General features: G+C 39.6%; 1 protein-coding gene across 1 annotated transcript in view; it reads left to right on the top strand.

Annotated features, from left to right (window-relative positions):
• Positions 1–17100, top strand: part of APCDD1 (APC down-regulated 1) — a 56023-nt gene extending 38923 nt beyond the window's left edge. The window contains exons 4-5 of the mRNA XM_075585376.1: positions 8083–8404; positions 9460–17100. Coding sequence (XP_075441491.1) covers positions 8083–8404; positions 9460–9920 — 783 coding nt within the window. The 3' untranslated portion in view covers positions 9921–17100. The remainder of the gene's footprint in view (positions 1–8082; positions 8405–9459) is intronic.
• Positions 17101–22027: the final 4927 nt, after the last annotated feature.

Below are 22027 nucleotides of genomic sequence, written 5' to 3'. Positions count from 1 at the left end.
CAGCACTGGCAGCATGGACATATCTGGAGGCCGGGAGTGAGTGATGCACTCACCTGGAAGCTTCCATTACTTGCCACTTAGGTATTATCTTATAATAGTTATGAACAATTTTTCAGAGAAAGAAAGGGAGGAATGTAAGTTCCATTTTTTTGTTTTAACAAATATTTGGAGAAATTGCTGCTTTAAGATAGACTTTGTAGGTTATCGTCCGCCACTAGTTAGTTGTTTCACCTGTAGCTACAATTGAGGGCTAATTAAAGGTGTATGCATGCCAAATGATGGAAGGCTGCCATAACCACAGGATGAGCCTCCAAGCAAATTGGTCTTGCTCCAAATTCCTGCAGCGATGTGGCCAATGGGGACTAAATCAAACTTGCCAACCAAAGACTCAATGTATTTAAAGATCTCAGATCAACACTTTGTAAGCATGAGAGATTTATAAAATGTTTGCTATGTGCACAGTGACCATGCTAAACTGACAGCTGCATTTAGTAATATAAACGTATACTAAGAAATATGTTCTAGTAGTCTCTCCCACCATATCAAAATATTATAATACTTTTTACAAAAGTAAAAAAAAACAGTATATCGTATGTGTGTGTGTGTGTGTGTGTGTGTGTGTGTGTGTGTGTGTGTGTGTGTGTGTGTGTGTGTGTGTGTGTGTGTGTGTGTGTGTGTGTATATGTATGTGTGTATGTATGTAGGTTTGTGTGTGTGTGTGTATATATATATATATATATATATATATATATATATATATATATATATATATATATATATATATATATATATATATATATATATATTTATATATAATCTCATGAGTGGAAATCACAATTAAAATAGATACTTAAAAATAAAGCAGAACAAGTAGGAAGATTTTCGAAAGATCGCAAAATGAGGTTGGAACTATGCAGGGTGACAGCCAAAGGTTGACGCCCCAGGTAGCACAAATATTTGCTTGTAGATTTAACATCTACAAGATTTTAATTAACTAGATAGGAGGATTCCCACAGTCGTTGCCAGCATAGCAATTTAATATATTTATTACAGTATTTTAAACTGTCTTTTTTGTATCCTCTGGTCAGTGTTGGATATCCAATGTGCCCTGATGTTAGGAAAGGTTTCATATGTACCACAGATTTGATTAGATACTCCATAACTATTACAAACTCCAAATTATTACTTCAGAAGCAGTAAGAGTTTGTGCTTATGTACATGAATAGCCTCTGGCACATATTGCTTTGGCTAACCATGGTATTTATTAAATTCTGTATAATTGGGAATGCTTTATTCATGGGTATGAGCAAAACAGTAGTCCAGATTCTACTTGAGGGAAGTACCTATGGCAGATGTAATATAGTTAAATGTCTCTCTTTATTTTAAAATGTAGCCCCCAATTCCAAAATGAACACATCTCCATGGTTCTGTCAGAAACTGATGGTGATCCACCGCACCTCAACATCTTCTACCACCTGAATGAGTTTTCACTGTCCTAACACTACTTCTTGCTGAAGACGTGGGTACAGGAAATCAATATAATATTGAAGTTGCAAAGACCGTTGATTCTTTTTCAGGTTTACCATAATATTGTAGCCGGAACATCCAGAAGAGCTACTTTGCTAGATAAAAAGTACTGAAAAGTGCAGAAGAAGGAGGAGGGTAGGGAGGTGGTTTAATCTGCCCAAGATGGACAAGGAACACTTGAAAGGGAGGCTGACTTCTACCCACACAGGCTTTAGCCTGCCAATTATACAATTGGATCATTGTCATGGGTACACTGTACTATTTCTATACACTTTAGTACAGCAAATGTTCTATATAATATGCTGATGGTGGCCATGTCTCTGTACTTTCCTTAGTATTGCACACTAGCATATGGCTTGTCTGTATGCATTTTTAGGGCAACGTGTGATAACTTACATGAAGTCTTATAACCGATAAAACACGGGAATATTGAATAGTTGCTGAATATTAGCACAGCTCTTGTGTTTGTTGGGGTTGTTTCGGGCAAGATAAATCATATGATTGATATTTGCTTCCTTTTTGATCATGTTTGATGCTTTCTGAGAACAGACAAACGGTCTTTTCATAGCAGTTTTTAATGTACTTTTACTTTCATGCTTCACATAACAGTGTTGGACAGTGCCTAATAAATATACAGAGGTTCCAGTAATGGCAGAGGCTTTTCTTTTATGTACTGGACAGGAAATATTTTGTTTGATCTTTGTGCTAGCTCTTAGCGATGTTGGCTTAGAAAACGTCTTTCACTACAATCTGCACTGTAATAAACTTGGATTCTAGACTAGTTGCAACAAAGCTCTGCAGAAAATCAGCGACTAGAATAGAGTACGTACTTTATGAAGCTTTACTAAATGTTATGCTTATAAGTCTCCTTAATGTAATACAAAAGTAATTAGTTGAGATGAGCAGATGGGTGAAGTACCAGCCACACGAACGCCCGCAGTTCAGAAGAATCAGAATCGGGCTCGCCAAGTCATGGTTCAAAGGTGGACCTGAGACAAGGCTTATTCTTGCAGCATTTGCATCTTTAACCCTTTCGTTGATTCCAGACACGCCCTCCCTTGCCGCTTGCATGTCCCTACCACCCGCGCTGCTCCGGTGAGTACACAAGGGGTTAAACTGCCAATTGCAACCTTACCGCATGGAGCCACCTGTCTCCTGCTGGCTCCATCTCCTCTAAAATCAGGGATGACATCAGACCCTGACTTACAATCCCTCGTCACAGGAGGTGGGACCAGCAGGAGTGAGGGAGCTCCATGTACATGGATTCGGCAGGTAATCCCCTGTGCGGTAGGCTACACAGAGATTAAACAACTGGACCTCTGGGGGGGCATGTTTTTGGGGCACTTTCCCCCCCTTCTCGATCCACTGCTGGATGAAGGCCTCCCCAAGGATCTCCCAGGGACTGTGGTTGCAAGCCTCTCTTCTCCACGTTTGATTTCAAACCCCTTCATTCTTTTTCCTATCTCTTTGGGTAATACCCAGCATACATGGTGTGTAGTTATTGAGGTCTTCTTTGTCTCCATTCTTGTGGATGTGGATAACTATGGCATTACTCCATTGTTCTAGAATTTTCCTGTTCTTCAATCAGCATATAAAGAGTTCCGCAAGGATGTTTTCTATTTCTTCCCCATCTTCTTTCAAGATGTCAGGTGTAATTCCATCTTCCACAGGGGCCTTCCCATTCTTCATGGATTTTCTTGCTTTTGCCACGTTTTCTGGGAGGACCGATGGTACATCATTGATGGTTTATTCTCGCTTGCCCTCTGCTGGATTATGCCCTGCGTGATCTCTGTGTGATCGGTGTTTGTATAAAATTTCATGTGTAGATTGGTAGAATTTGCAGAATGTGTAAACTTCTACATCATTAATTCATTCTTCAAGAAGACTCGAAATAGAAAATAGACACGAAGATGGTCCCTGGACCGTCACTACAGGCCAAGGGCACCCGCAGCCGTCATAGCTCATCCCCACCTCCCTAGCGGAGACAGAGGTATTGGTCCACACTCGCTACTCCGCATAGGGAAGAGCACATGGGAAGGCCCCAATCTCAGGCTCTCAGTCGTATGTCCTGCCTTCCTCAGAGGGAAGGAACAAACTCCAAATTTAGGGTGGTACTGCCCTTAAGTACAGCCAGAAGGTGGGCACCCTGTTGTCCCAGCTACCACAGGATGTACCACCCTCTGCTGTCACTCAAGTGCAGAACCAAAGGTTAAGGGGAAAACTCATACCAACTACTGGCAAGCCTGTTAATACCAGGGTTTACTGCCAGCCCTTCGGGTAGAATAGTAGCCAGGGGGTACCCCGCTACACTCTCCCTCCTGATAAAGCAGGAATATATCCCTTTCCATGGCAATATAGTATGCAGTGTGAGTGCAATATACTTACAACATGGCCCCTACCATGAGACTGTCCTGCTTTGATATTCTCTGTAATTTCTCCTTTCTCTGATTGGAAAAACAATAGTTTTGCCTCGACTCAGGAGCACAGGATATCCTCTACAGTAATACATTCTTAGAAGTCATTAAAGACAATCCAATGCCCAATGCAGCCAAAGGAGCGTTTCATTTCCAACTTGGCTCCTAATCACAGAGGAACATTTTTAATTGCCCCAGGTGAACTAGTTTAGCAAACATGCCTGACAATCCAGAGACTGCCTGTTAAACTGGTTTACTATGTCACATAGCGTGATCAGGCCTAGCAACTCCAGTCACATAGGCAATCACATAGCATGTCACATACAGTATTCTATATGTTTGCCAGAAAATAATTGGCAGCAAGCCAGAGCGCCGCACCACGAACTTAGGCTGAGGCCATAGAGGGGTGAGGAGCCGCGCTGACGCTGAGACTGGCGGGCGCGATCGGAGGCAAGGGGAGACTGAGGGAGGCGGGGCAGTGACGTCGCTGGGCCAATCGCCCGCGACGCACGGATGTCAACGTCACGGCGCCGACGTCACGGCGCCGTGACGTTGATGCTGCTCCGCGCTGATTGGATGTTTTCAGCCGACAGCGCACTGAAAAACAGCTTGGCTGTCGGCTGAAAAATCCAGCGCCTCCGCACGCCTGCGGACGCTCGCATGAGCCCCCTCTCAAGGCATCCTCATTGAGGATGCAGGGGCTCAGCGCGGAGCGTCCGCATGGCTCATGGTTGCAGCTCCTGTGAATGGGGGGGTAAGCGGGCGGCTTTTACCTGTTCTGATGAAGACTCTATTTATTGGGGGGATGTTTAATGTAAACAATGAATTGTCTGTAAATAGATTTTATTTAAGGAGTCTCAGATTTCATTTTTTACCTGTCCTTCTATGGACTCGGCCTTAGACTGTGCAAGCGGGTGAATAAAAAGCGATTTATTGCCAAAATAGGAAGAGCAAAGTTACACTAACATGTTTCACGCCCCAGCGCTTTGTCAATGTGTGAGGTTTGGCAGCACTGCACTCCTTGATGAATTTACTTCAGAAATACATACAGATGCGATCGCAGCGGCTGAGACGGATTAACACTGGGGGAGTCCGATCCGGAAGCATGGACTCCCTGCAGCGAGATCGCGGCAGACACTGTCCCCAGACGCTTGTTCGTCCATCGCACTGGGGACAATAAGTCTTACTGCATCTGACATATACATTCTGTACATATACATCTACTATATATTTCTGAAACCACTGTATGCCTGTCTGTCTGTCCTCTGTCCCTAGGGGAAATCGCATTGGAGCTTTGGCCCGTCACTCCGCCTCAGGCCAATGAGATTGCTCCCTTGGCCCGCCCGCCCCCGCACACCTCTCATTGGCCTGAGGCGGAGTGACGGGCCAAAGGTCACACACACACACACACACACACACACACACACACACCCTTCCTCTTCCTCACCCCGAGTCCTGGCCCACCCACCCACCCACTAAATAACCCACGCTCCCACTAAATAACCCACCCACCCACTAAATAAAGTCACTAAATAACCCACCCACCCAGTCACTAAATAAAGTCACTCACACACCCAGTCACTAAATAACCCACCCACCCAGTCACTAAATAACAAGTCACTAAATAACCCACCCACCCACCCAGTCACTAAATAAAGTCACTAAATAAAGTCACTAAATAAAAGTCACTAAATAACCCACCCAGTCACTAAATAAACCCAGTCACTAATATGTATATATTTATGCGTGTGTATGTATGTATATTATAATATTTAAAAACAAAACAAAGGAACGAAGCGTGTGTTCCATAGTTCTAATCCATACACAAATATTTAATATAGTGATTAAAAGCAATGGTGATGCACTCACAAGGATAGGTTAAATGTAAACATTGAGAGAGTAATACTCATGGTCAAGCAGAGAGCTGGAGGTGAGGTGTAGCTGGAGACCTGGAGGGCTGCAGATAGAGTGAAGAAGCAGTGTCTCACCCTCAGCCTGTCAGTGCGAGCGGGTGATCAAAAACAAATGTTCCAGCAGATAACACCGAACCGACAATCCCTCTTACTCTGTTTAAAGGGACAGAGCCATTGGTGTATAAAACAGAAAAAGTCCTAATAACTGTATAAAAAAAAAAACATGATACAATTATTAGACTAGCAGTTCACCAACAGGAAAATTTTTACAAAGTGTACTAATGCACTATTCGTTTTGCAATACTCATTCTTTCTATAGCCATGTCGTTCCTGCTTTTGCACTATATAATATTATATATACAAACACATATATATATATATATATATATATATATATATATATACATATACATACACACGTAAAGAGCTTGCGTGTGTCCTTTTTTTCATTTGTTAGGGTCCATGGTGGGGCCCTGAAGAGTGGAGGAGCCCAGCCTTCTACGCCGCAGCAGCAGCAGCCATTATTTATGATGCTAGAGACTTTTGATTCTTGTAATTATATCTAGCTACAACAGAGTCGAGTTGAGCACAGATTTTATTTGTATTCTTTATGTGTGTGTTTGCGTGTGTGTGTTTACAGATTCTGAGCATCTTCTTTACAAAGCGAGCTATTCTCCTACAATTAACTCCATGCACATTCTGCATAGAGCAGTATTTGTAAAGTATGGTGTTATTAAATAATTCTTAATAGCTGGTTATTAAATCTTAACAAAAATGAGCTAGGCAGGATAATCTTATTTAGCCTCATTATCTTTGCTCAAGCTTGCTAACATGCATTACTAAAATGCATTTTTTTTTAGCAATATTTCCCATGCTAAGAAGAAAAGAAATAAAAACAAACTAAAAAAATAATGGGGTTGGATTTACTTCGACAAAGAAATCACTGTAATTTTCTAATTATCCTTACTTACGTCAACATGTTCACTTTAATAATATATTACACGCATCACCATGTTTCTCATTCTGATGGTAGATCCCACACGGAATAAATAGCTGTTTTTCACATTAAAAATAAATAGACTTATTTTAGACTTTACTGGCGAGGAGAAGACAATTAGTTCACATTTTAATAATCGTTCTTTGTGCATTTAGATTTTTCCCGAAGGTTTTAGGGCTATATAAAAAGGCCCTTGTGAACTTCATTAAAAAGGATAATTTGTGGTCTCCATATACTGCCTGAAGATGTCTTAACATTAAGTTGTGTTAACAAGCTACATGCAAATGATCAAACAGTTAAACATACTAAATGTCCAATAAACCAACTTATTAGGAAATACTGTACACGGATGATGTACTGAGGTCTGCATCAAGCTGAGTTAATTATTACACCCAGCATCATGCTTGTAGTCGTTTTTATGCCAGTTTAACGATATTTTATTGATTGCACAAAAAATGCAGTGACAGGAAAAGAAGAATCATTATCATGTCAGTGCAGTACCTTTCCTCACATCTATTTCTCCATGTGAACACACCCTACGTTTTCACGGATTTCACCAATGTTTTCCATTTTAATTTAACATCATAACAACAGATATTTCTAGAGCCCTTACTTGTCTATATATGGTTTTAAAACATTTACGTGTGTGTGAATGAATGTGTGTGTTTTTTTTAATTATTATTATTATTTACTTTCTTTTGGAACATTTCAGCATGCAGTGTAAATGGTGATACATATCACCAGCTTGTAACAATGAAAAGATCTGTACAAACAAACATTTCCTCTATGGAAAAGCAGTGCATAATATAATCAAGATCAAAGGGAGCTTTGATATCACATCAAACTCAGCTGGGTTCCTGAATCTTAACCTTTGCACTACTCAAGTGGCCTGCAGAGCACATGCCAACGTCATGTTACTGAGCGCCGCCGCTGCTCTTACCTCTGTGCAGCTATAGATGTTTACAAAGTGTAGGATACAAAAATGAATAAATAAAAAATATATTATTAGTATGATTATAACTGCAGGTCCGTATGCCTGCAACGAGCGTCCTAACCCAACACCCAATACTATGCTGCTACTGTATGAGATTTCCAGAGCACATATCCATTCATGGCAGGCGCAGAATAACAGAACAGCCTGTGAGACAGCAGTTGGGAGCCTGTCATCTGCTGTTGTTGATGTCAAATATTTGCTTCCCTGGTGCTTATTGGCGGATGTTTTTTGTTTCAGAACCACGATCAAACCTGCAGCGTCTGCAGAATCATCTTCCGCTCGGATGAGCGCCGCCCTCCGGTATTACCTCCCAAAGCTGACCTGACCATTGGGCTAAATGGGGAATGGGTCAGCCAGAGGTGTGAAGTGCGCCCAGAAGTTCTGTTTCTCACCAGGCACTTCATCTTCCATGACAACAACCACACCTGGGAGGGGTTTTACTATCACTACTCAGACCCTATCTGCAAGCACCCCACTTTCACCATCTATGCCAAGGGCCGGTACAGCAGAGGCGTCCACTCGCCTAAAGTCATGGGAGGGACGGAATTTGTATTCAAAGGTAAGTTGGCCACACTTTGTCCTAAGTTTATTGGGTTGGTGAAAAACTATATATAACAATAAAAAGGAACCTCACTTGCAGGAGTTCTGAAAAATATCTAAGCGGTCATTAAGTAACAATTATTGCTACCAACCTGGTAACTTGTGTTTTACATGTTAGGATTACAGAATTGTTCATGTTGATTCAGCATCTATAATTATGGAGCAGTCATTATCTAGAGGTGGTTGGGTTGGCACTGAACCTTCTGGCACTAAATGGGTTAAACAGCCACTTGCTGGGCAACCCTGAGTTAAGTTATTGAGCATGTTGAACTTTTTAAGCATCTCCAGTGACAGGATCCAGTCGGAGAATGTTCACTCTGCTTTTCCAGTTATCAGCAGGACTCTGCAGCAATAACCTGTCTGTACTTTATTATCGTCAGAATAATGACTGTTATTTACTTATTACCCCTGGTAGACAAAATATTTTTAACATAAAAATCAGAAGAAACCCGCCCTTAGAAAGTTTGCCACATTAACTATAGGTGTTGACCTTCTTCTGGCCTGTGAGCTGTGAATAAAAAAGGGTCAGCCGCTCAACCAGTGCGGCTGGTAGGGTGCACTAGGGTAATATATAATGGCACCGAAGAGATAAATCCTTCCAAAGGTGGAGGGAGACTAGAAACCCAATTGTATGCACTCACTCAACCTGTGTGGTGGAGATGTAGTAACTAAGTACATATATGCATGTATAGAGACTAGTATAAGAGAACCACGCCATAGTGTATGTGAAGCCCGGAGGCAACCGAGCATAAGTGAAATCCTGTGATCCAGCAGCTGTATTTAATAGAATAGGGACATAAAACCATAAGTTCCCCTAAGTAAAATTAGCTGTCCTTCAGGCTTGAAAGCGTGTGCCATACTTGTAATTGTTTTATATTGGAGGCCGTTCATTATTTGATGGATGCGTCCTGAGCATAAAAAGCTCGTCCATCCTATAATCAGAAGTCTATGATAAATTGCAAGGCAATGAAGGCATTGTAAATTTGTAAAAGCTACATTCATTTATCTTTGCAGTCAATCACATGAAGGTGACCCCTATGGACATCGCCACAGCCTCCCTGCTAAACGTCTTCAATGGAGATGAGTGCGGGGCTGAGGGTTCTTGGCAAGTGGGCGTGGAGCAAGACGTCACTCAGACAAACGGCTGCGTGGCACTGGGTATCCGGCTCCCTCACACAGAGTATGAGCTCTTCAGGATGGAGCAAGACACCAGGGGAAGATACCTGCTCTTCAACGGCCAAAGACCAAGCGATGGCTCTAGCCCAGATAGATCAGAGAGGAGAGCAACATCTTACCAAGTGCCTCTTGTCCAATGTGCCTCCTCATCTCTGAAACTCGAAGGACCACTGGAAGGGCACCAGAAGGCCCAGAACAGAAATTCTGCAGCCAACACAATCCGTCCTAGTTTGTTTTCCCATGTCCTGATTGTGTTTATTTGTACTATTCCACATTTGGACATTCTCAGCTATAAATAAGAAGAAACGCTCTTAAACTGTTAAATTTAGATACCATGGGACCAAGGATTTCTCTTTCTTTGAAGAAAGGACATTTTGTTTACTTGACGCACTTGGATGCCTGAGAGCTGTCCTCATTGTCATTCCCTTCCCCTCTTTCAACCCCCCCTTCCAGCTCTTCCTCAAACCTTCTTTTAAATCGCCAACCAATTTTGTTTGATGTTTTGGCTTTGAACTTCACCCAGCCTGATCCCAGCCTTATGTGACTGCACAACAGTAATTGCACTTTAGGTCAGCAGACAGCTTTCTTTTAATATACTGCTGGAGCAAAGGTAGTTTACGCACCAATAAAGCCCCATTTTCGTCTGTGCCATTTTGCTGTTGTGATCTATTGTTCTAAAAATTGCAGCTTACTAACAGTGTTGAAAAATCAGGAATTATTTTGTATAGTATTGTGCCGCTACCTAAATATTGACCCTCTATACTTTAACTCCTCTGGTGCCTGAAGGGTCCATAGCTAGACCCTTCTGACAGTAAGAGTTAAAATATTTGCTGTATATATCTGTGTAATGTATATATATGTATAAGAAAGATGCAATGATTTATATCAACATAATCTTACACCTTTTGCACCAAAGAACAAAGACATTACCAGTTTTTAAATACCATATAGGAAATATCTTATAAGTAAAGATGCAAGATAATTTAATACTCTAGTTAGTTTTTTTTTTTTTTGTTGAAAATTTCAAAGGTGCCGAAAATTGAGTTCCCTGCTTTAGGATGATCATGTCATTTTTAACAAGTTTCACTATTTAAAGCATTTTTAACAACTTGGTAATAAAGCTCCCTTTGAAAGAAAGGTATATACTGTAGCTGTACGTACCTAGTATGGCACAATGCACAAGTATTCATTCTGTAGAGCTTTGCCACATCCCACATTGTATGTGAAGCTATTAATTATATCACTTATTATCAGAGGAACTTGAAACTCTTTCTGTGCAGTGTGTTGTATATCCCTCTGGTATTAAAGGTATAACAATTACATTTATTATAGGACTCTGTGGCCCAAATGGGGTTACATTTGTTGATTGTTTGTCAGTTATGTAAATTAATTTGCAGCTCCTTAAAGTAGTAGGGGGTTTATTCATTGAAAACGATTAGGCATATGTGATAGTTAATAGCCTTTTAATTGAACGGGCATGACCATTAATGTATATCCTTCCAGAGTTAAGAAAATTACCCAAAAATACCCACCTTTAGAGCATCCATAGAACCCACCTTTTTAGTTTCACAATAAAAGTTGTTTCAAATTTACATCTGAATTATGCACAACAAAAATAGATAAGCAATCTACATTGCTGTCAATCAAGGATCGCAAACTAGAAAACAAATCCTGCAGAGATTCCTATTTTAAATAAAATAGGGTAATTTTATAAAGTAGCATATATAAAAATATATATTTTCCCTCGTCTCATAATTGGAATAACATTTTTAATGGGGTAGTCTGTTTTGGCTGGTCTATTGACTCTTCCTCTGCCGTTCTGATTTATAAATAAGCATAAATATTGCAAGAGCCGAATATCAATAATGTATCACAAATGTGATATATATATATATATATATATATATATATATATAGGCAAAGGGAGACAGATTGTGTCCATTTGCATGTCTTTTCCCAGAATACCTTGCTGCACTGGAAGCAAAGTATGCTAGGTGATAATGGTGAAAAGCAGGGTGAAGACAGGTGAATGAGCTCACAAGTGATATTCTTTATTGGCTATATGCTAACGGTGGAGGTTTTTTGTTGCCTTTTTCACCCATCATAACTTAAATAATGTGTGTGTGTGCGTGCGTGCGTGCGTGCGTGCGTGCGTGTGTGTGTATATATATATCATATAATACCTGAAAGGCAAAGAGACACCCCCCTCCGGAATCGAAACGTTGGACTTTTTGTGCAAGTATTTGTGTACTTTAATACATTTTTTCATTACTGAACTGCTGAGTGCCTTTGTCTCTTTACCTTTCAGGTATTATATGTTGTGTATTTTTATGACCTTAGCACCAGCTATTACTACTCCACCACTGGAGTGCAGGATGTGTGTGTGTGTGTGTGTGTGTGTGTGTGTGTGTGTGTGTGTGTGTGTGTGTGTGTGTGTGTGTGTGTGTGTGTGTGTGTGTGTGTGTGTGTGTGTGTGTGTGTGTGTGTGTGTGTGTGTGTGTTCCCACTGCAGCAAGGGATTCTGGGAAATGACATGCAAATGAGCACACAATGTGTCACCTTTTGCCTGGAATATCCATTCACATGGAGCCCATTTAAGCTGATGCATAAAAGTGGAGGTTGTTTGTTGCCTTTTTCACCCACCATAATTTAAAAAAAGATATATTATATATATAATCTGTTACTTTTCTCGTATGCATTATTGGGTTTCCTTTTTGCAACTCATCATTGTGTGCACTCAAATTCAAGCTATAAAGGATTGATGTTGCACATACAGTATATAAAGTATATTGTCCACAGGTTTTGAGGCCCCTTCTTAGGTGAGCAAGAGCATACTGTACAACTGAGGAGAGGACTTGCATGTTGCTGAAGGCTTATGAATAAAAACTTTTATTTATAATTCTCAGGTGGTCCAATAAACTGGGCAGCGAACCTACAATGAGGGAATGATGCATGTTCATTCGTTAAATACACAGAGTTTATAGCGGAGGTGGCCTCATTGCTGAGAGAGTTTTTCACACAGTTCCCCAATGCTTCAGGCATTCTTACAATGCAGCAAGAACTCTCGTTATGAATTAAAGCTGCAGTTCAGTCTTTTTTTTTTTTTTTTTACTTTAATAGTTCCATGTGGGCAATCTCTAATTACCTAAAGAACTGTATAGCTGCAGGTCAATTCGTTCTCCATGTATTGATAGACAAACTTTGGTGACATAATTAGTGAAGGGATCTGTTTATATTCTGCTTCTTTCTCTCAGTGGAAGCTCATGAATATTCATGAGCACTCCTGCACTGACATGTGCTAGAGGGAGGGCAGGGCTGACAAAGGGGTGTGCCAGGGCTTGTGACAGGACATGAAAGGGCAATGCCGTAGCAAATGGCTGTTAAAATAGAATACAAGAAAATTGGTCTTTCAAAGTTGTTTTTTTAAAAACAGAAAATGCTAAAAGTATTTTTTCTTACTACAGAACTGATTTATTAAAAAAAAAAAACACATGCAGGATATTGACTGAACTGCAGCTTTAACATAGTAACATGTTAGATGAGGATTATAAAATACATGTTTATCAGGTTGAACATTTTGCTAAATTATAATTGGGTAAGAAAGTCCTAGTATGGCCCTTATCTGTAGGTGTGATAAGCGCAGATGATGTGCTATCACAGGAAAAGCCCATTAAAGTCAATAGGGCTTTTCATGCAATAGCAAGTCATCTGTGCTTATTACACCTTGCAGAATAAGGGCCTTTGATTCTAATAGTTTATTGATGACAATCTGATAAGATGACAGGCCTTAAAGAACCAAAGTGACATATTTTTTCAACAAACTATTGAAAAAAAACTAAAAAAAATTACATTGGTCTTAACTGAAATGTTGATTTATTAAAAGCTTATTTATATATTCGTTGAGCTAAGTGTTAAACATATTGTCATGGGAATGCAGAATTGGAGCGTTCTGGCATCCCTATACTTAAACTATTAATACTGTAATTTGAAATGTATAGTGAGTGCCTTTGAGCCAGAAAAAAAAGGCCAGTGCCTACAATTAAGTTAAACCAGCCAGTCCTAGCCTATTGACATCGGCGTCATTGTTTTATATACTTCTGTGAGATATTTTTGTTGTGCCTCTCTCCTATAAGAACTCAGAAATCTAGATCAGTAGTTCTCAGCCCTCTCTGTGACGACCACCAGCCCACTCCAGGCTTGAAGAGCAGCCACTGCACGTGCACACAGCAGAATGAATGGAATTTGCATCTGAATAGAATGTTGGGTGATTGCCTCAGAAAACTGGTCTGTCTCAGATCTGTGATGATAGGATTGATAACCCCCTTGTTCAATATCTGTGACATTTGTTCCCTGTGCTGCAGATTTATAGCCCATTTATTTGAATGGCGCTCTTCTCTTCTGTAGCACTTGCAAACAGCATATTGAATTGGGGTCTGAGAATTATAGTATCTGCCTTCCTTAGACTCATGAAGCTATATGGATCCATGACATTGGTTGCCATTAATAAAAATACAATAGTGATCTCTTGTTTTCTTTTTTGTATCCTCCTATATAGAGTAACAAATGTATGGGCCCATATTTACTAAGCAGTGCTATGCCATAAGACACGTTCTGGACATCTTTTGGTGCTGGAAGGTCTCTTATGGAATAGTACTGCATAGTAAATATGTCCCACAAAGTGTAATATTTCATTGAAATTGCCATTCCCAACTTCCCACTGAACTGTTTAATATTATTTGTTTTGCTTCATGCAACATGTCGTTCGGTGCATATTGTATTATTATGTGACTACAGCCATCTGTCCACAATGGAAGCTTCAAGCAACCCCGGCAGCAGTTAGGCCTAAAATACACTGTGGCTGTAGTAGATCTTTTTTTTACTCCATTTTGTATATTGTACCTGCTAACTGAAAGTGCTTTCATCTTTCATTGTGACTGATTTTCCATAAATGTATACAGCATTTTGCTGTAGTCTGATATTCCATACAAGACTTTGACATAAAAACCTTTGAGGAAAAACAAGAACCAGTGGAGGGAAAATGCATTGATATGGAAATCTGATGAGTCATGTCACTCAGCATGTGTTCTCGTGTTGCTAGCACCTCTGCATCTCAAGGTTAATGGCTCTGACACCAAGGGATGACGAGATGGCTGGAACAGTATCCTCAGGGCCTGTCACATTCCATTTAAGAGGCAGTTTATGCTACCACCTGCATTGTAATCCTACAGCAGGGGAAGCCAACTCCAGCCCTCAAGGGCCACACACAGGTCAGATTTTAAGGATATGCCTGCTTCAGCACGGGTGACTCAATCACTGAGCCACCCGTGCAGAAGCAGGGAGCCACCTGTGCTGAAGCAGGGATATTCTGAAAACCCGACCTGTTGGTGGCCCTTGAAGACTAGAGTTGGCCACCACAGTTCGAGAGAGATAGATAGATAGATAGATAGATAGATAGATAGATAGATAGATAGATAGATAGATAGATAGATAGAGAGGCAGGTGCACAAGATTGAATATGTAAACATCAGAAAAGTGGATACTTGCCTTTAACAGAAATGGAGGTTCCTGTCTACTGTACTTTCTCCTCCTCCTAAGGCGTATTGAGCAAATATGTGTATGGGAGACTGCATATGTATATTAGAATATGCAGCTTTGCGTGTTACAAAATATGGAAACAAAATGATGTGATTTGTAATCTTCAGGAATATGGCCCTGTAATACAATACAATATGTTTTTAGGGAACGGTCTTTTATCTCCATGAGAAACTAATATAAAGTAAAAATGAAGCACCATTAGAAAATAATAAGTAATGATACAATAAAAATCTACTTCACATGACATCAGGGGTTATGTATAAAAGCAATTCCGTCATGAAATTGAGGATAATTACATTTTTCGTTTTGCACCTACAGTATTTTTTCCAGTATATAATAGCTTGCGATAAAGGGAGAGTTTCAAGAGGAGTTGAGCAACACAGGTATTAGGATCTGATGTTTTAAATTCAGCACCTCCCTCCATAAAATGTGTTACTTTGTTCTCCATGTCGGAGTCTGCATAAACTTCTTTGACGATCTACTCAAGCCAAATGAAATTGGATTGATGCATAGACTTAATTGCTCCGTGAACACTATTCATCAAGACACCAATAGTTGCTTTGTTCTTTAAATGTGCACTGTTTAAGCCAAGTCTTCTTACAGTTGTAAGTAATGTAGTTCTAGGGAAGTCGCATTTCAAACACATAATGCACACTTTAAAATATATCCTTGTGCCCATTTATAAACAGACACTGAATGGTAATCACACTGTTGACATAGACAGATTTAGAGATAAGGTAACATGAAAGATATGTTTAACTTCCACAAGAAAGTAATTATCTCCCCTCATTGTTTCTTATCCCAAATAACTCTGTCATCTTTTCTCTGTCTCTTCAAATAGTTTCCTTACAAATATGGTTGTCAGGATGTCAGCTTCTAAAAGGTCCCCTCAAATCTTGAGATCACAAAGAGGTTTCACCTTCTTTGCACTTGCAAGTAAAATACCTCTGCTATCATCTTAAAAATATAATTCTTATCAAATACCATGTTTATAAAACAGTGGAAACAGAAAATAAATGCTTAACACAAATTCAGATTTACAATTTGTTTCAAATATTGAGCTGTGTGTGTTGAATTTGTTTCAACTGTTGAAACAATGATATATAAACATGTAATTCAAGTGCTATTCAATGTGTGCCTGTTTCAATTCCTCTTTCTATGTTTCCTCTGTACATTGTCAAATAAATGTTCTCCAAATGCCACAAAAAGAAGCAGAAAGAAAATGTATTTTAAGGTTTAAAGCTGCAGTTCAGGCAATATCCTGCATGTGTGTTTTTTTTTTAATAAATCAGTTCTGTAGTAAGAAAAAATACTTTTAGCATTTTCTGTTTTAAAAAAAACAACTTTGAAAGACCAATTTTCTTGTATTCTATTTTAACAAGCCTGCTTGTTCCTATAGCAACGATTTACATTCCCCATATTTATAGATGTCGCCAAACTTTGCTGATCAATAGACGGAGAACGAATTGACCGGCAGCTATGCAGTTCTTTAGGTAATTAGAGATTGCCCACATGAAACTACTGAAGTAAAAAAATAAATGAAAAAAAAAAAAGACTGAACTGAAGCTTTAATTCTCTCTTTTTTTTTTTGCTTTTTCCATGAGGTTTTGGATCGCAAAAAAAAGAGGTTCTAACCAATTCCAGAATAAATGGCTACTTTTAAATATTCTTTAAAATAAAGAGTTCAAAAACACTACTGTCCTCTGGTATTTCTCTTCAATGAATATTTTCAGAATAGCAGATCCAAACCTCGGGAAAGTTATTTGCAACAACAACAAAAATGGTAGCTGTTCATGTACAAAATATTGTGTGAACCCGTTACAAAACAAAAATATAAATACCCCCCTGAATTCGGATTTTCCTTATACTGACCCAGTTTCCCAACTCTACCTCCTCCTATGGAAAAACAGGATGATGTCACAGGATAGCGCTGACGCCCTGCAGCTCTTGGTGTAATCGAGGCCTTACCATACAGTGCTTCAACTGCAGCCAGGGATTCTGGGAAATGACATGCAATTGAACAAAGAGTCACTCTTTGCCTCCTGTCCATTTTAACATGGAGCCCTATAAGCTTATGACTCCTATATTAAGCAGATTTTTCAGCACTATGAGTCCTTATTTGAATGTCATTACCCAGAATCCCTGGCTGCAGTGGTAGCACTTTATGAGATAATGGTGATAAGCAGATTTGCCCATTCATTCACTTAGCTAGTGCGCACATTCATAAGCCCAGATGCACAGTGCACCATTAGCCTATTTAACGTATTCTAATATCTATGCACTAGAGAGAATAACGTTACAATAACCTAGAGTTAACCACTGACATAACAGTGATACATTTCTGTGGACATTAGGCTTACTCATATGCAAATCAGATGATAATGAATCGTAAGTCTAACATCGCACATGCACTAAACTCCATTAATCTTAGCACTTAACGGAAAGAACGTTACAATAAACAAGTCACACCAAACCTTCCCATTATTCCAAGCCAGACCATGATTATCCTAACGTTATTTCATAGAATGCTCTATAAAGACAAATACATGGTAAAGTTAAAGTAAAAAGAGGTACCCTAGTATATTCTTTTGGTATATACACTTATATAGACATATAGAGCTAGTAGCCCTCCCTAACCATCAACACTCAGTTATATAGGATTAGTTATCTGACGACCTATAATTGTATTGGAATAGCTGTTACCACGGTTAGTCTAATAGCATAACTGTGGGATAAGATAGTGAGTAATAGCCATCTCCCTCATTTACACTGCTGTCTAGATTTAGCACACAGATACCTCCTTCATTTTTAATTTGTTTTAAATTATTTGGTTCATTGTATACTCCACTGCAAAATATATTTTAATTAGTTCATTAATAAAATTATTTTCAATACAGACAAGGGTGTTTTCTTCAGTGCGACATAATAGGGAGCTTTTCTTTCTTCTGTTTATAATAATAAGAAACACCCTTTAACATGCACTCATTTGTCTGAAATGATATGGTGAGTAAAAGTTAATACTTATTATTTAATTACGTTAATTAAAATAAATGGTGATAAAAATATATCAGTAATGAACAGCACAAACTTAACATATAAAACAAACCAACAAATATTGAAACATAAACTGGAACTGTTCATTACTGATATATGTTTATCACCATTTATTTTAATTAACGCAATTAAATAATAAGTATTAACTTTTACTCACCATATCATTTCAGACAAATGAGTGCATGTTAAAGGGTGTTTCTTTTCTTTCATATTATTACCCCACTCCCCCTCTGCACCTTTGTTACTTTTCATTAGTCTGTTATTTAAGCTGACGTGAGAGTCATATCCTCCTTCCCTTCCCCCTCCCCTTATCCCACCATTATTCCGTTCATAATAATAAAGTAGAAAGATGCTTAAAGCAGGAATCCCCCCGCCCCCCGCCCCCTCCTCTTTCTTTCGTTTGCAGCATTGAAGCTGGGAGTCCCCAGATCTGAACTGTGCTATTTTCAGCTCATGGGACCACCTACCGTAGCTCGCGAGATACTTACTGGTGAAGATGTTTCCGTCCCCTCCAGGGGAAACACACTTGCAGTTTAAATCTCCTACGTCACACCGGCAAATTGAAAGCCACAACATCATCCATTGGAGCTTCATACTGGTCCTCGTGATGCAGGACATTTCATTCCCAGAGACCTGCTAACATGAAATATAGCACAGTGCAGCTCCAGGGTCTGCAGATTGCCAATCTGTGAAAATTTAAAAGGGGGATTTGGTGGGTGCCTTGCTGCTTTATATCCCAGGACTGTTTCACACTTTTTGTATTACACTATTTCTGTTTCCATGTATTGCATCTGAAATAATGCTTTAATTTAATTTTCCAGGCTACCAAATGGCATTTTAATCCAAAACAACTGAACTTTAGCTGATGCTAAAAAAAATCAGTGAGACGCACTCCATATTAGAATTTGCTTTCCTCTTATCATGAAGAGTAAGAAAGTTGTGTGTGAGTTTCTGATGAAACCCTAAAAGGCAGGCTATATACACCCTTTAACAAAGATACCTCAGAACAATATTAATAATAATTATTATTATTATAATAATAATAAAGTACAGTGGGTCTATATTAGTGCAGCAATTCAGCATGAAATGTAAAAAAAAAAGTCTGTTTTCTTTTTACCGAGCTGGGAGGCAGCCATCTTTGATTTGTGATGTCATTTATGCCACTGGAAGGCGGACGTACATGAATCCCTTGAGTGTCAAAGTGGCTTGGACTCCAGTAGTAAAAATTCTATTTGAGAAGCAAATTAGTAATGAATCACATTGCACATCAGTTCTTTACATACAATAAATACAATTGTAGTAAATACATCACAAATCAAAGTTAACTGACTACTGAGAAGAAAATATAGGATCTCTTCGTCATTTTCTTTCAGATATGAATTGGTGTATCTACTACTGTGTCAATATACTTTTTTTTTAATCACTAAACCTTAAATGTATATATTCTAGTTTAATCCTATAACTGAGAACCTTAAGGTTACTTTAACATAATCCTTTTTAGGGAAACGGCTATCTTGCTTTATGTATTTCTAGGCGCTGTATCAGTGCCAGAAAGAGATTCCTTTTAGTCTGTGATCTTTCATTGAACCAATATGAAAACCGCAGTAAGTATTCTTCTGTTTCCCTTTCCAAAGCTCAAGAGGTCTCCACTCCAGATGCAAACAAGATAAGAACATCTAAGAGAAAGAATTATTTTAACATAAATCCAACAAAATGTGCAACAAGAATCAAACTTTCTATTAAAGAAATACATTCTGAAACACCGGCTCTCTATCCACTCTTGCATACAGATAGCATTGCTTCCTCAGCTAAGATTGACCACAAATACAGCAACTAATAAACATATACAGTATCTTACGTGGACTTAGCGCAGATTTCCTGCCTAAGGCCTCGGCCAGGTTGGCGCTGAGCGGGTGGGTGCGCTTTGCTGGCCATGATGAAACGCATTGCGGCAATGTGTGTGGCCAGCATGAGCAAGCGCCTGAGCATGCGCGGCACTTGCCAAGCAAGCAAATTTGAATTTGCGTCACATGAGCGGTTCGCTCAATGAGGGCGAACCAGCTCCGTGACATCTTGGCTGCGCCCCCAGACACTCTCCTCGCGTGCGTACCTGGCCGGCCACGAATCGCCTGGCCAAGCAGGGCGCAGCGCATGCGTGCCAGCTCGCCCGCTCCCTGCCTGACCACAGCCTTAGGCCGTGATTATAGTGCCCGCTCGCAATGTCATGTGCACCACAAACAAAAGGCCGTACCTCTATGAGGCAGGCCATAGAGCACGCGAACAAGCGTGACCGCGCGCACGATTTTTCAAAATATCATTCAATTTGTTTTTACAGCGCAAAAGCCGCGTTACATGATTGGAGCTTCCATGTCTCCAGACAGCATGGGACGCGCCTGCTGTGGAGCTTACATGTTTTAGGTGTGTGATACGTGTGAGCGAGAAGGGGTGAGTGAGGTCTGATGAGCAGAGGTGCCCCAAGAATTTAAAAATCTTCCAGGAGCGCCCATGTCAAAAAACACAGTCCTAAACCCTGGGGATCGAAATCAGAGGCAACTCTACACTCCAGCTTTGAAAAACGTGACATGCATTTATTTTAATTATTCTTCCTATATGATGCTGTGTCTACTAGCTCTGAAAAATTATATGCACAGGATTGGTGCTATATAAATAAAAATACAACACAAAGACAATCATATTATCATTGGTGCAATATGGGAACCAGGAACAATTGTTGAATTAGATTTTGTTTTATTTATTTTTTAAATGTTATGTGTTAACAAATCAGTACCAAGTCCTTCTCATGCACTTTAGAGTGTTTTGTATCTGCTGATGTTACTGTAATGGCTCTGAGACAGCCTTTTCAGTTATATACTGTTTACAAAGCTACATAGCTAAATAGGCTACATGAGCTACTGTAAGGCAGGCAGTAAAAATGAAAATGTTGATGCTTGAGGCAACACACACACACAAAATAGTAAAGCAAGAGCCATAATCCAATGTTTCAACTTCTTATCCTTTGAGATCAACTACTGTTTATACATGTAAACATAGTGATGAACATGTTATAAGGAGGTGATGACGAGACCAAAAGCTTATCAGAAAAATGCACCCTGTTTAGTGTCTCCCAGCAGTATCTTTACAATGCTGAAACATTCCAAAATACTAGCACAGGAACATAATCTGGGAAATCTGCTTGCAGTTTCAATAGAAATCCAGGTCTCCATCTACATACTAAAACATATCTTCTGCTTCCAATCTAAGCTGTAATTAGGTCAGCTATGCTTGCCCTCCACATGCTTGCAGGCTGGTACTTTGTCATGACATCACTAATGTCTGTGGGAATTGTAATATGACTCCATAAATGAAGGAAAGGCTCAGTGAGTAAAGGCACTGACTCTGAAAACACTGACACAGAGTTTGAAGCAGGTGGAGCCCGGATCAAATCCTGGTGTCAGTGCCTTGTGCCTCATGCACCAATGTTAGATTGCTCTATGGGACAAGGACTCATTGTGCCTGCAAATATGTATATACAGTACTGTCAACCGTTTTAGTATTTTCTTTTTAATAATTTCCAAAGATTGTTGACGTATTGTGCTGAATGAAGCCCTGATTTCATAAAGTATCCCAGTCTATGATTGAGTTAGACATTCCAAGCCTGGTTATGAGTAGATTGTGGAAATATAATAGGTGCGCACAAGCAATGCGTCCCGCAAAACCGTGTCGGAGACGGGACAGTCGGAAAGCGGGACCCATGTTA

The sequence above is a fragment of the Ascaphus truei genome, chromosome 2 (genome assembly GCF_040206685.1).
Source record: "Ascaphus truei isolate aAscTru1 chromosome 2, aAscTru1.hap1, whole genome shotgun sequence".
Classification (NCBI taxonomy): Eukaryota; Metazoa; Chordata; class Amphibia; order Anura; family Ascaphidae; genus Ascaphus; species Ascaphus truei.
Note: the sequence above shows the minus strand (reverse complement) of the source record. Positions and strands in the feature narration are given on the sequence as shown.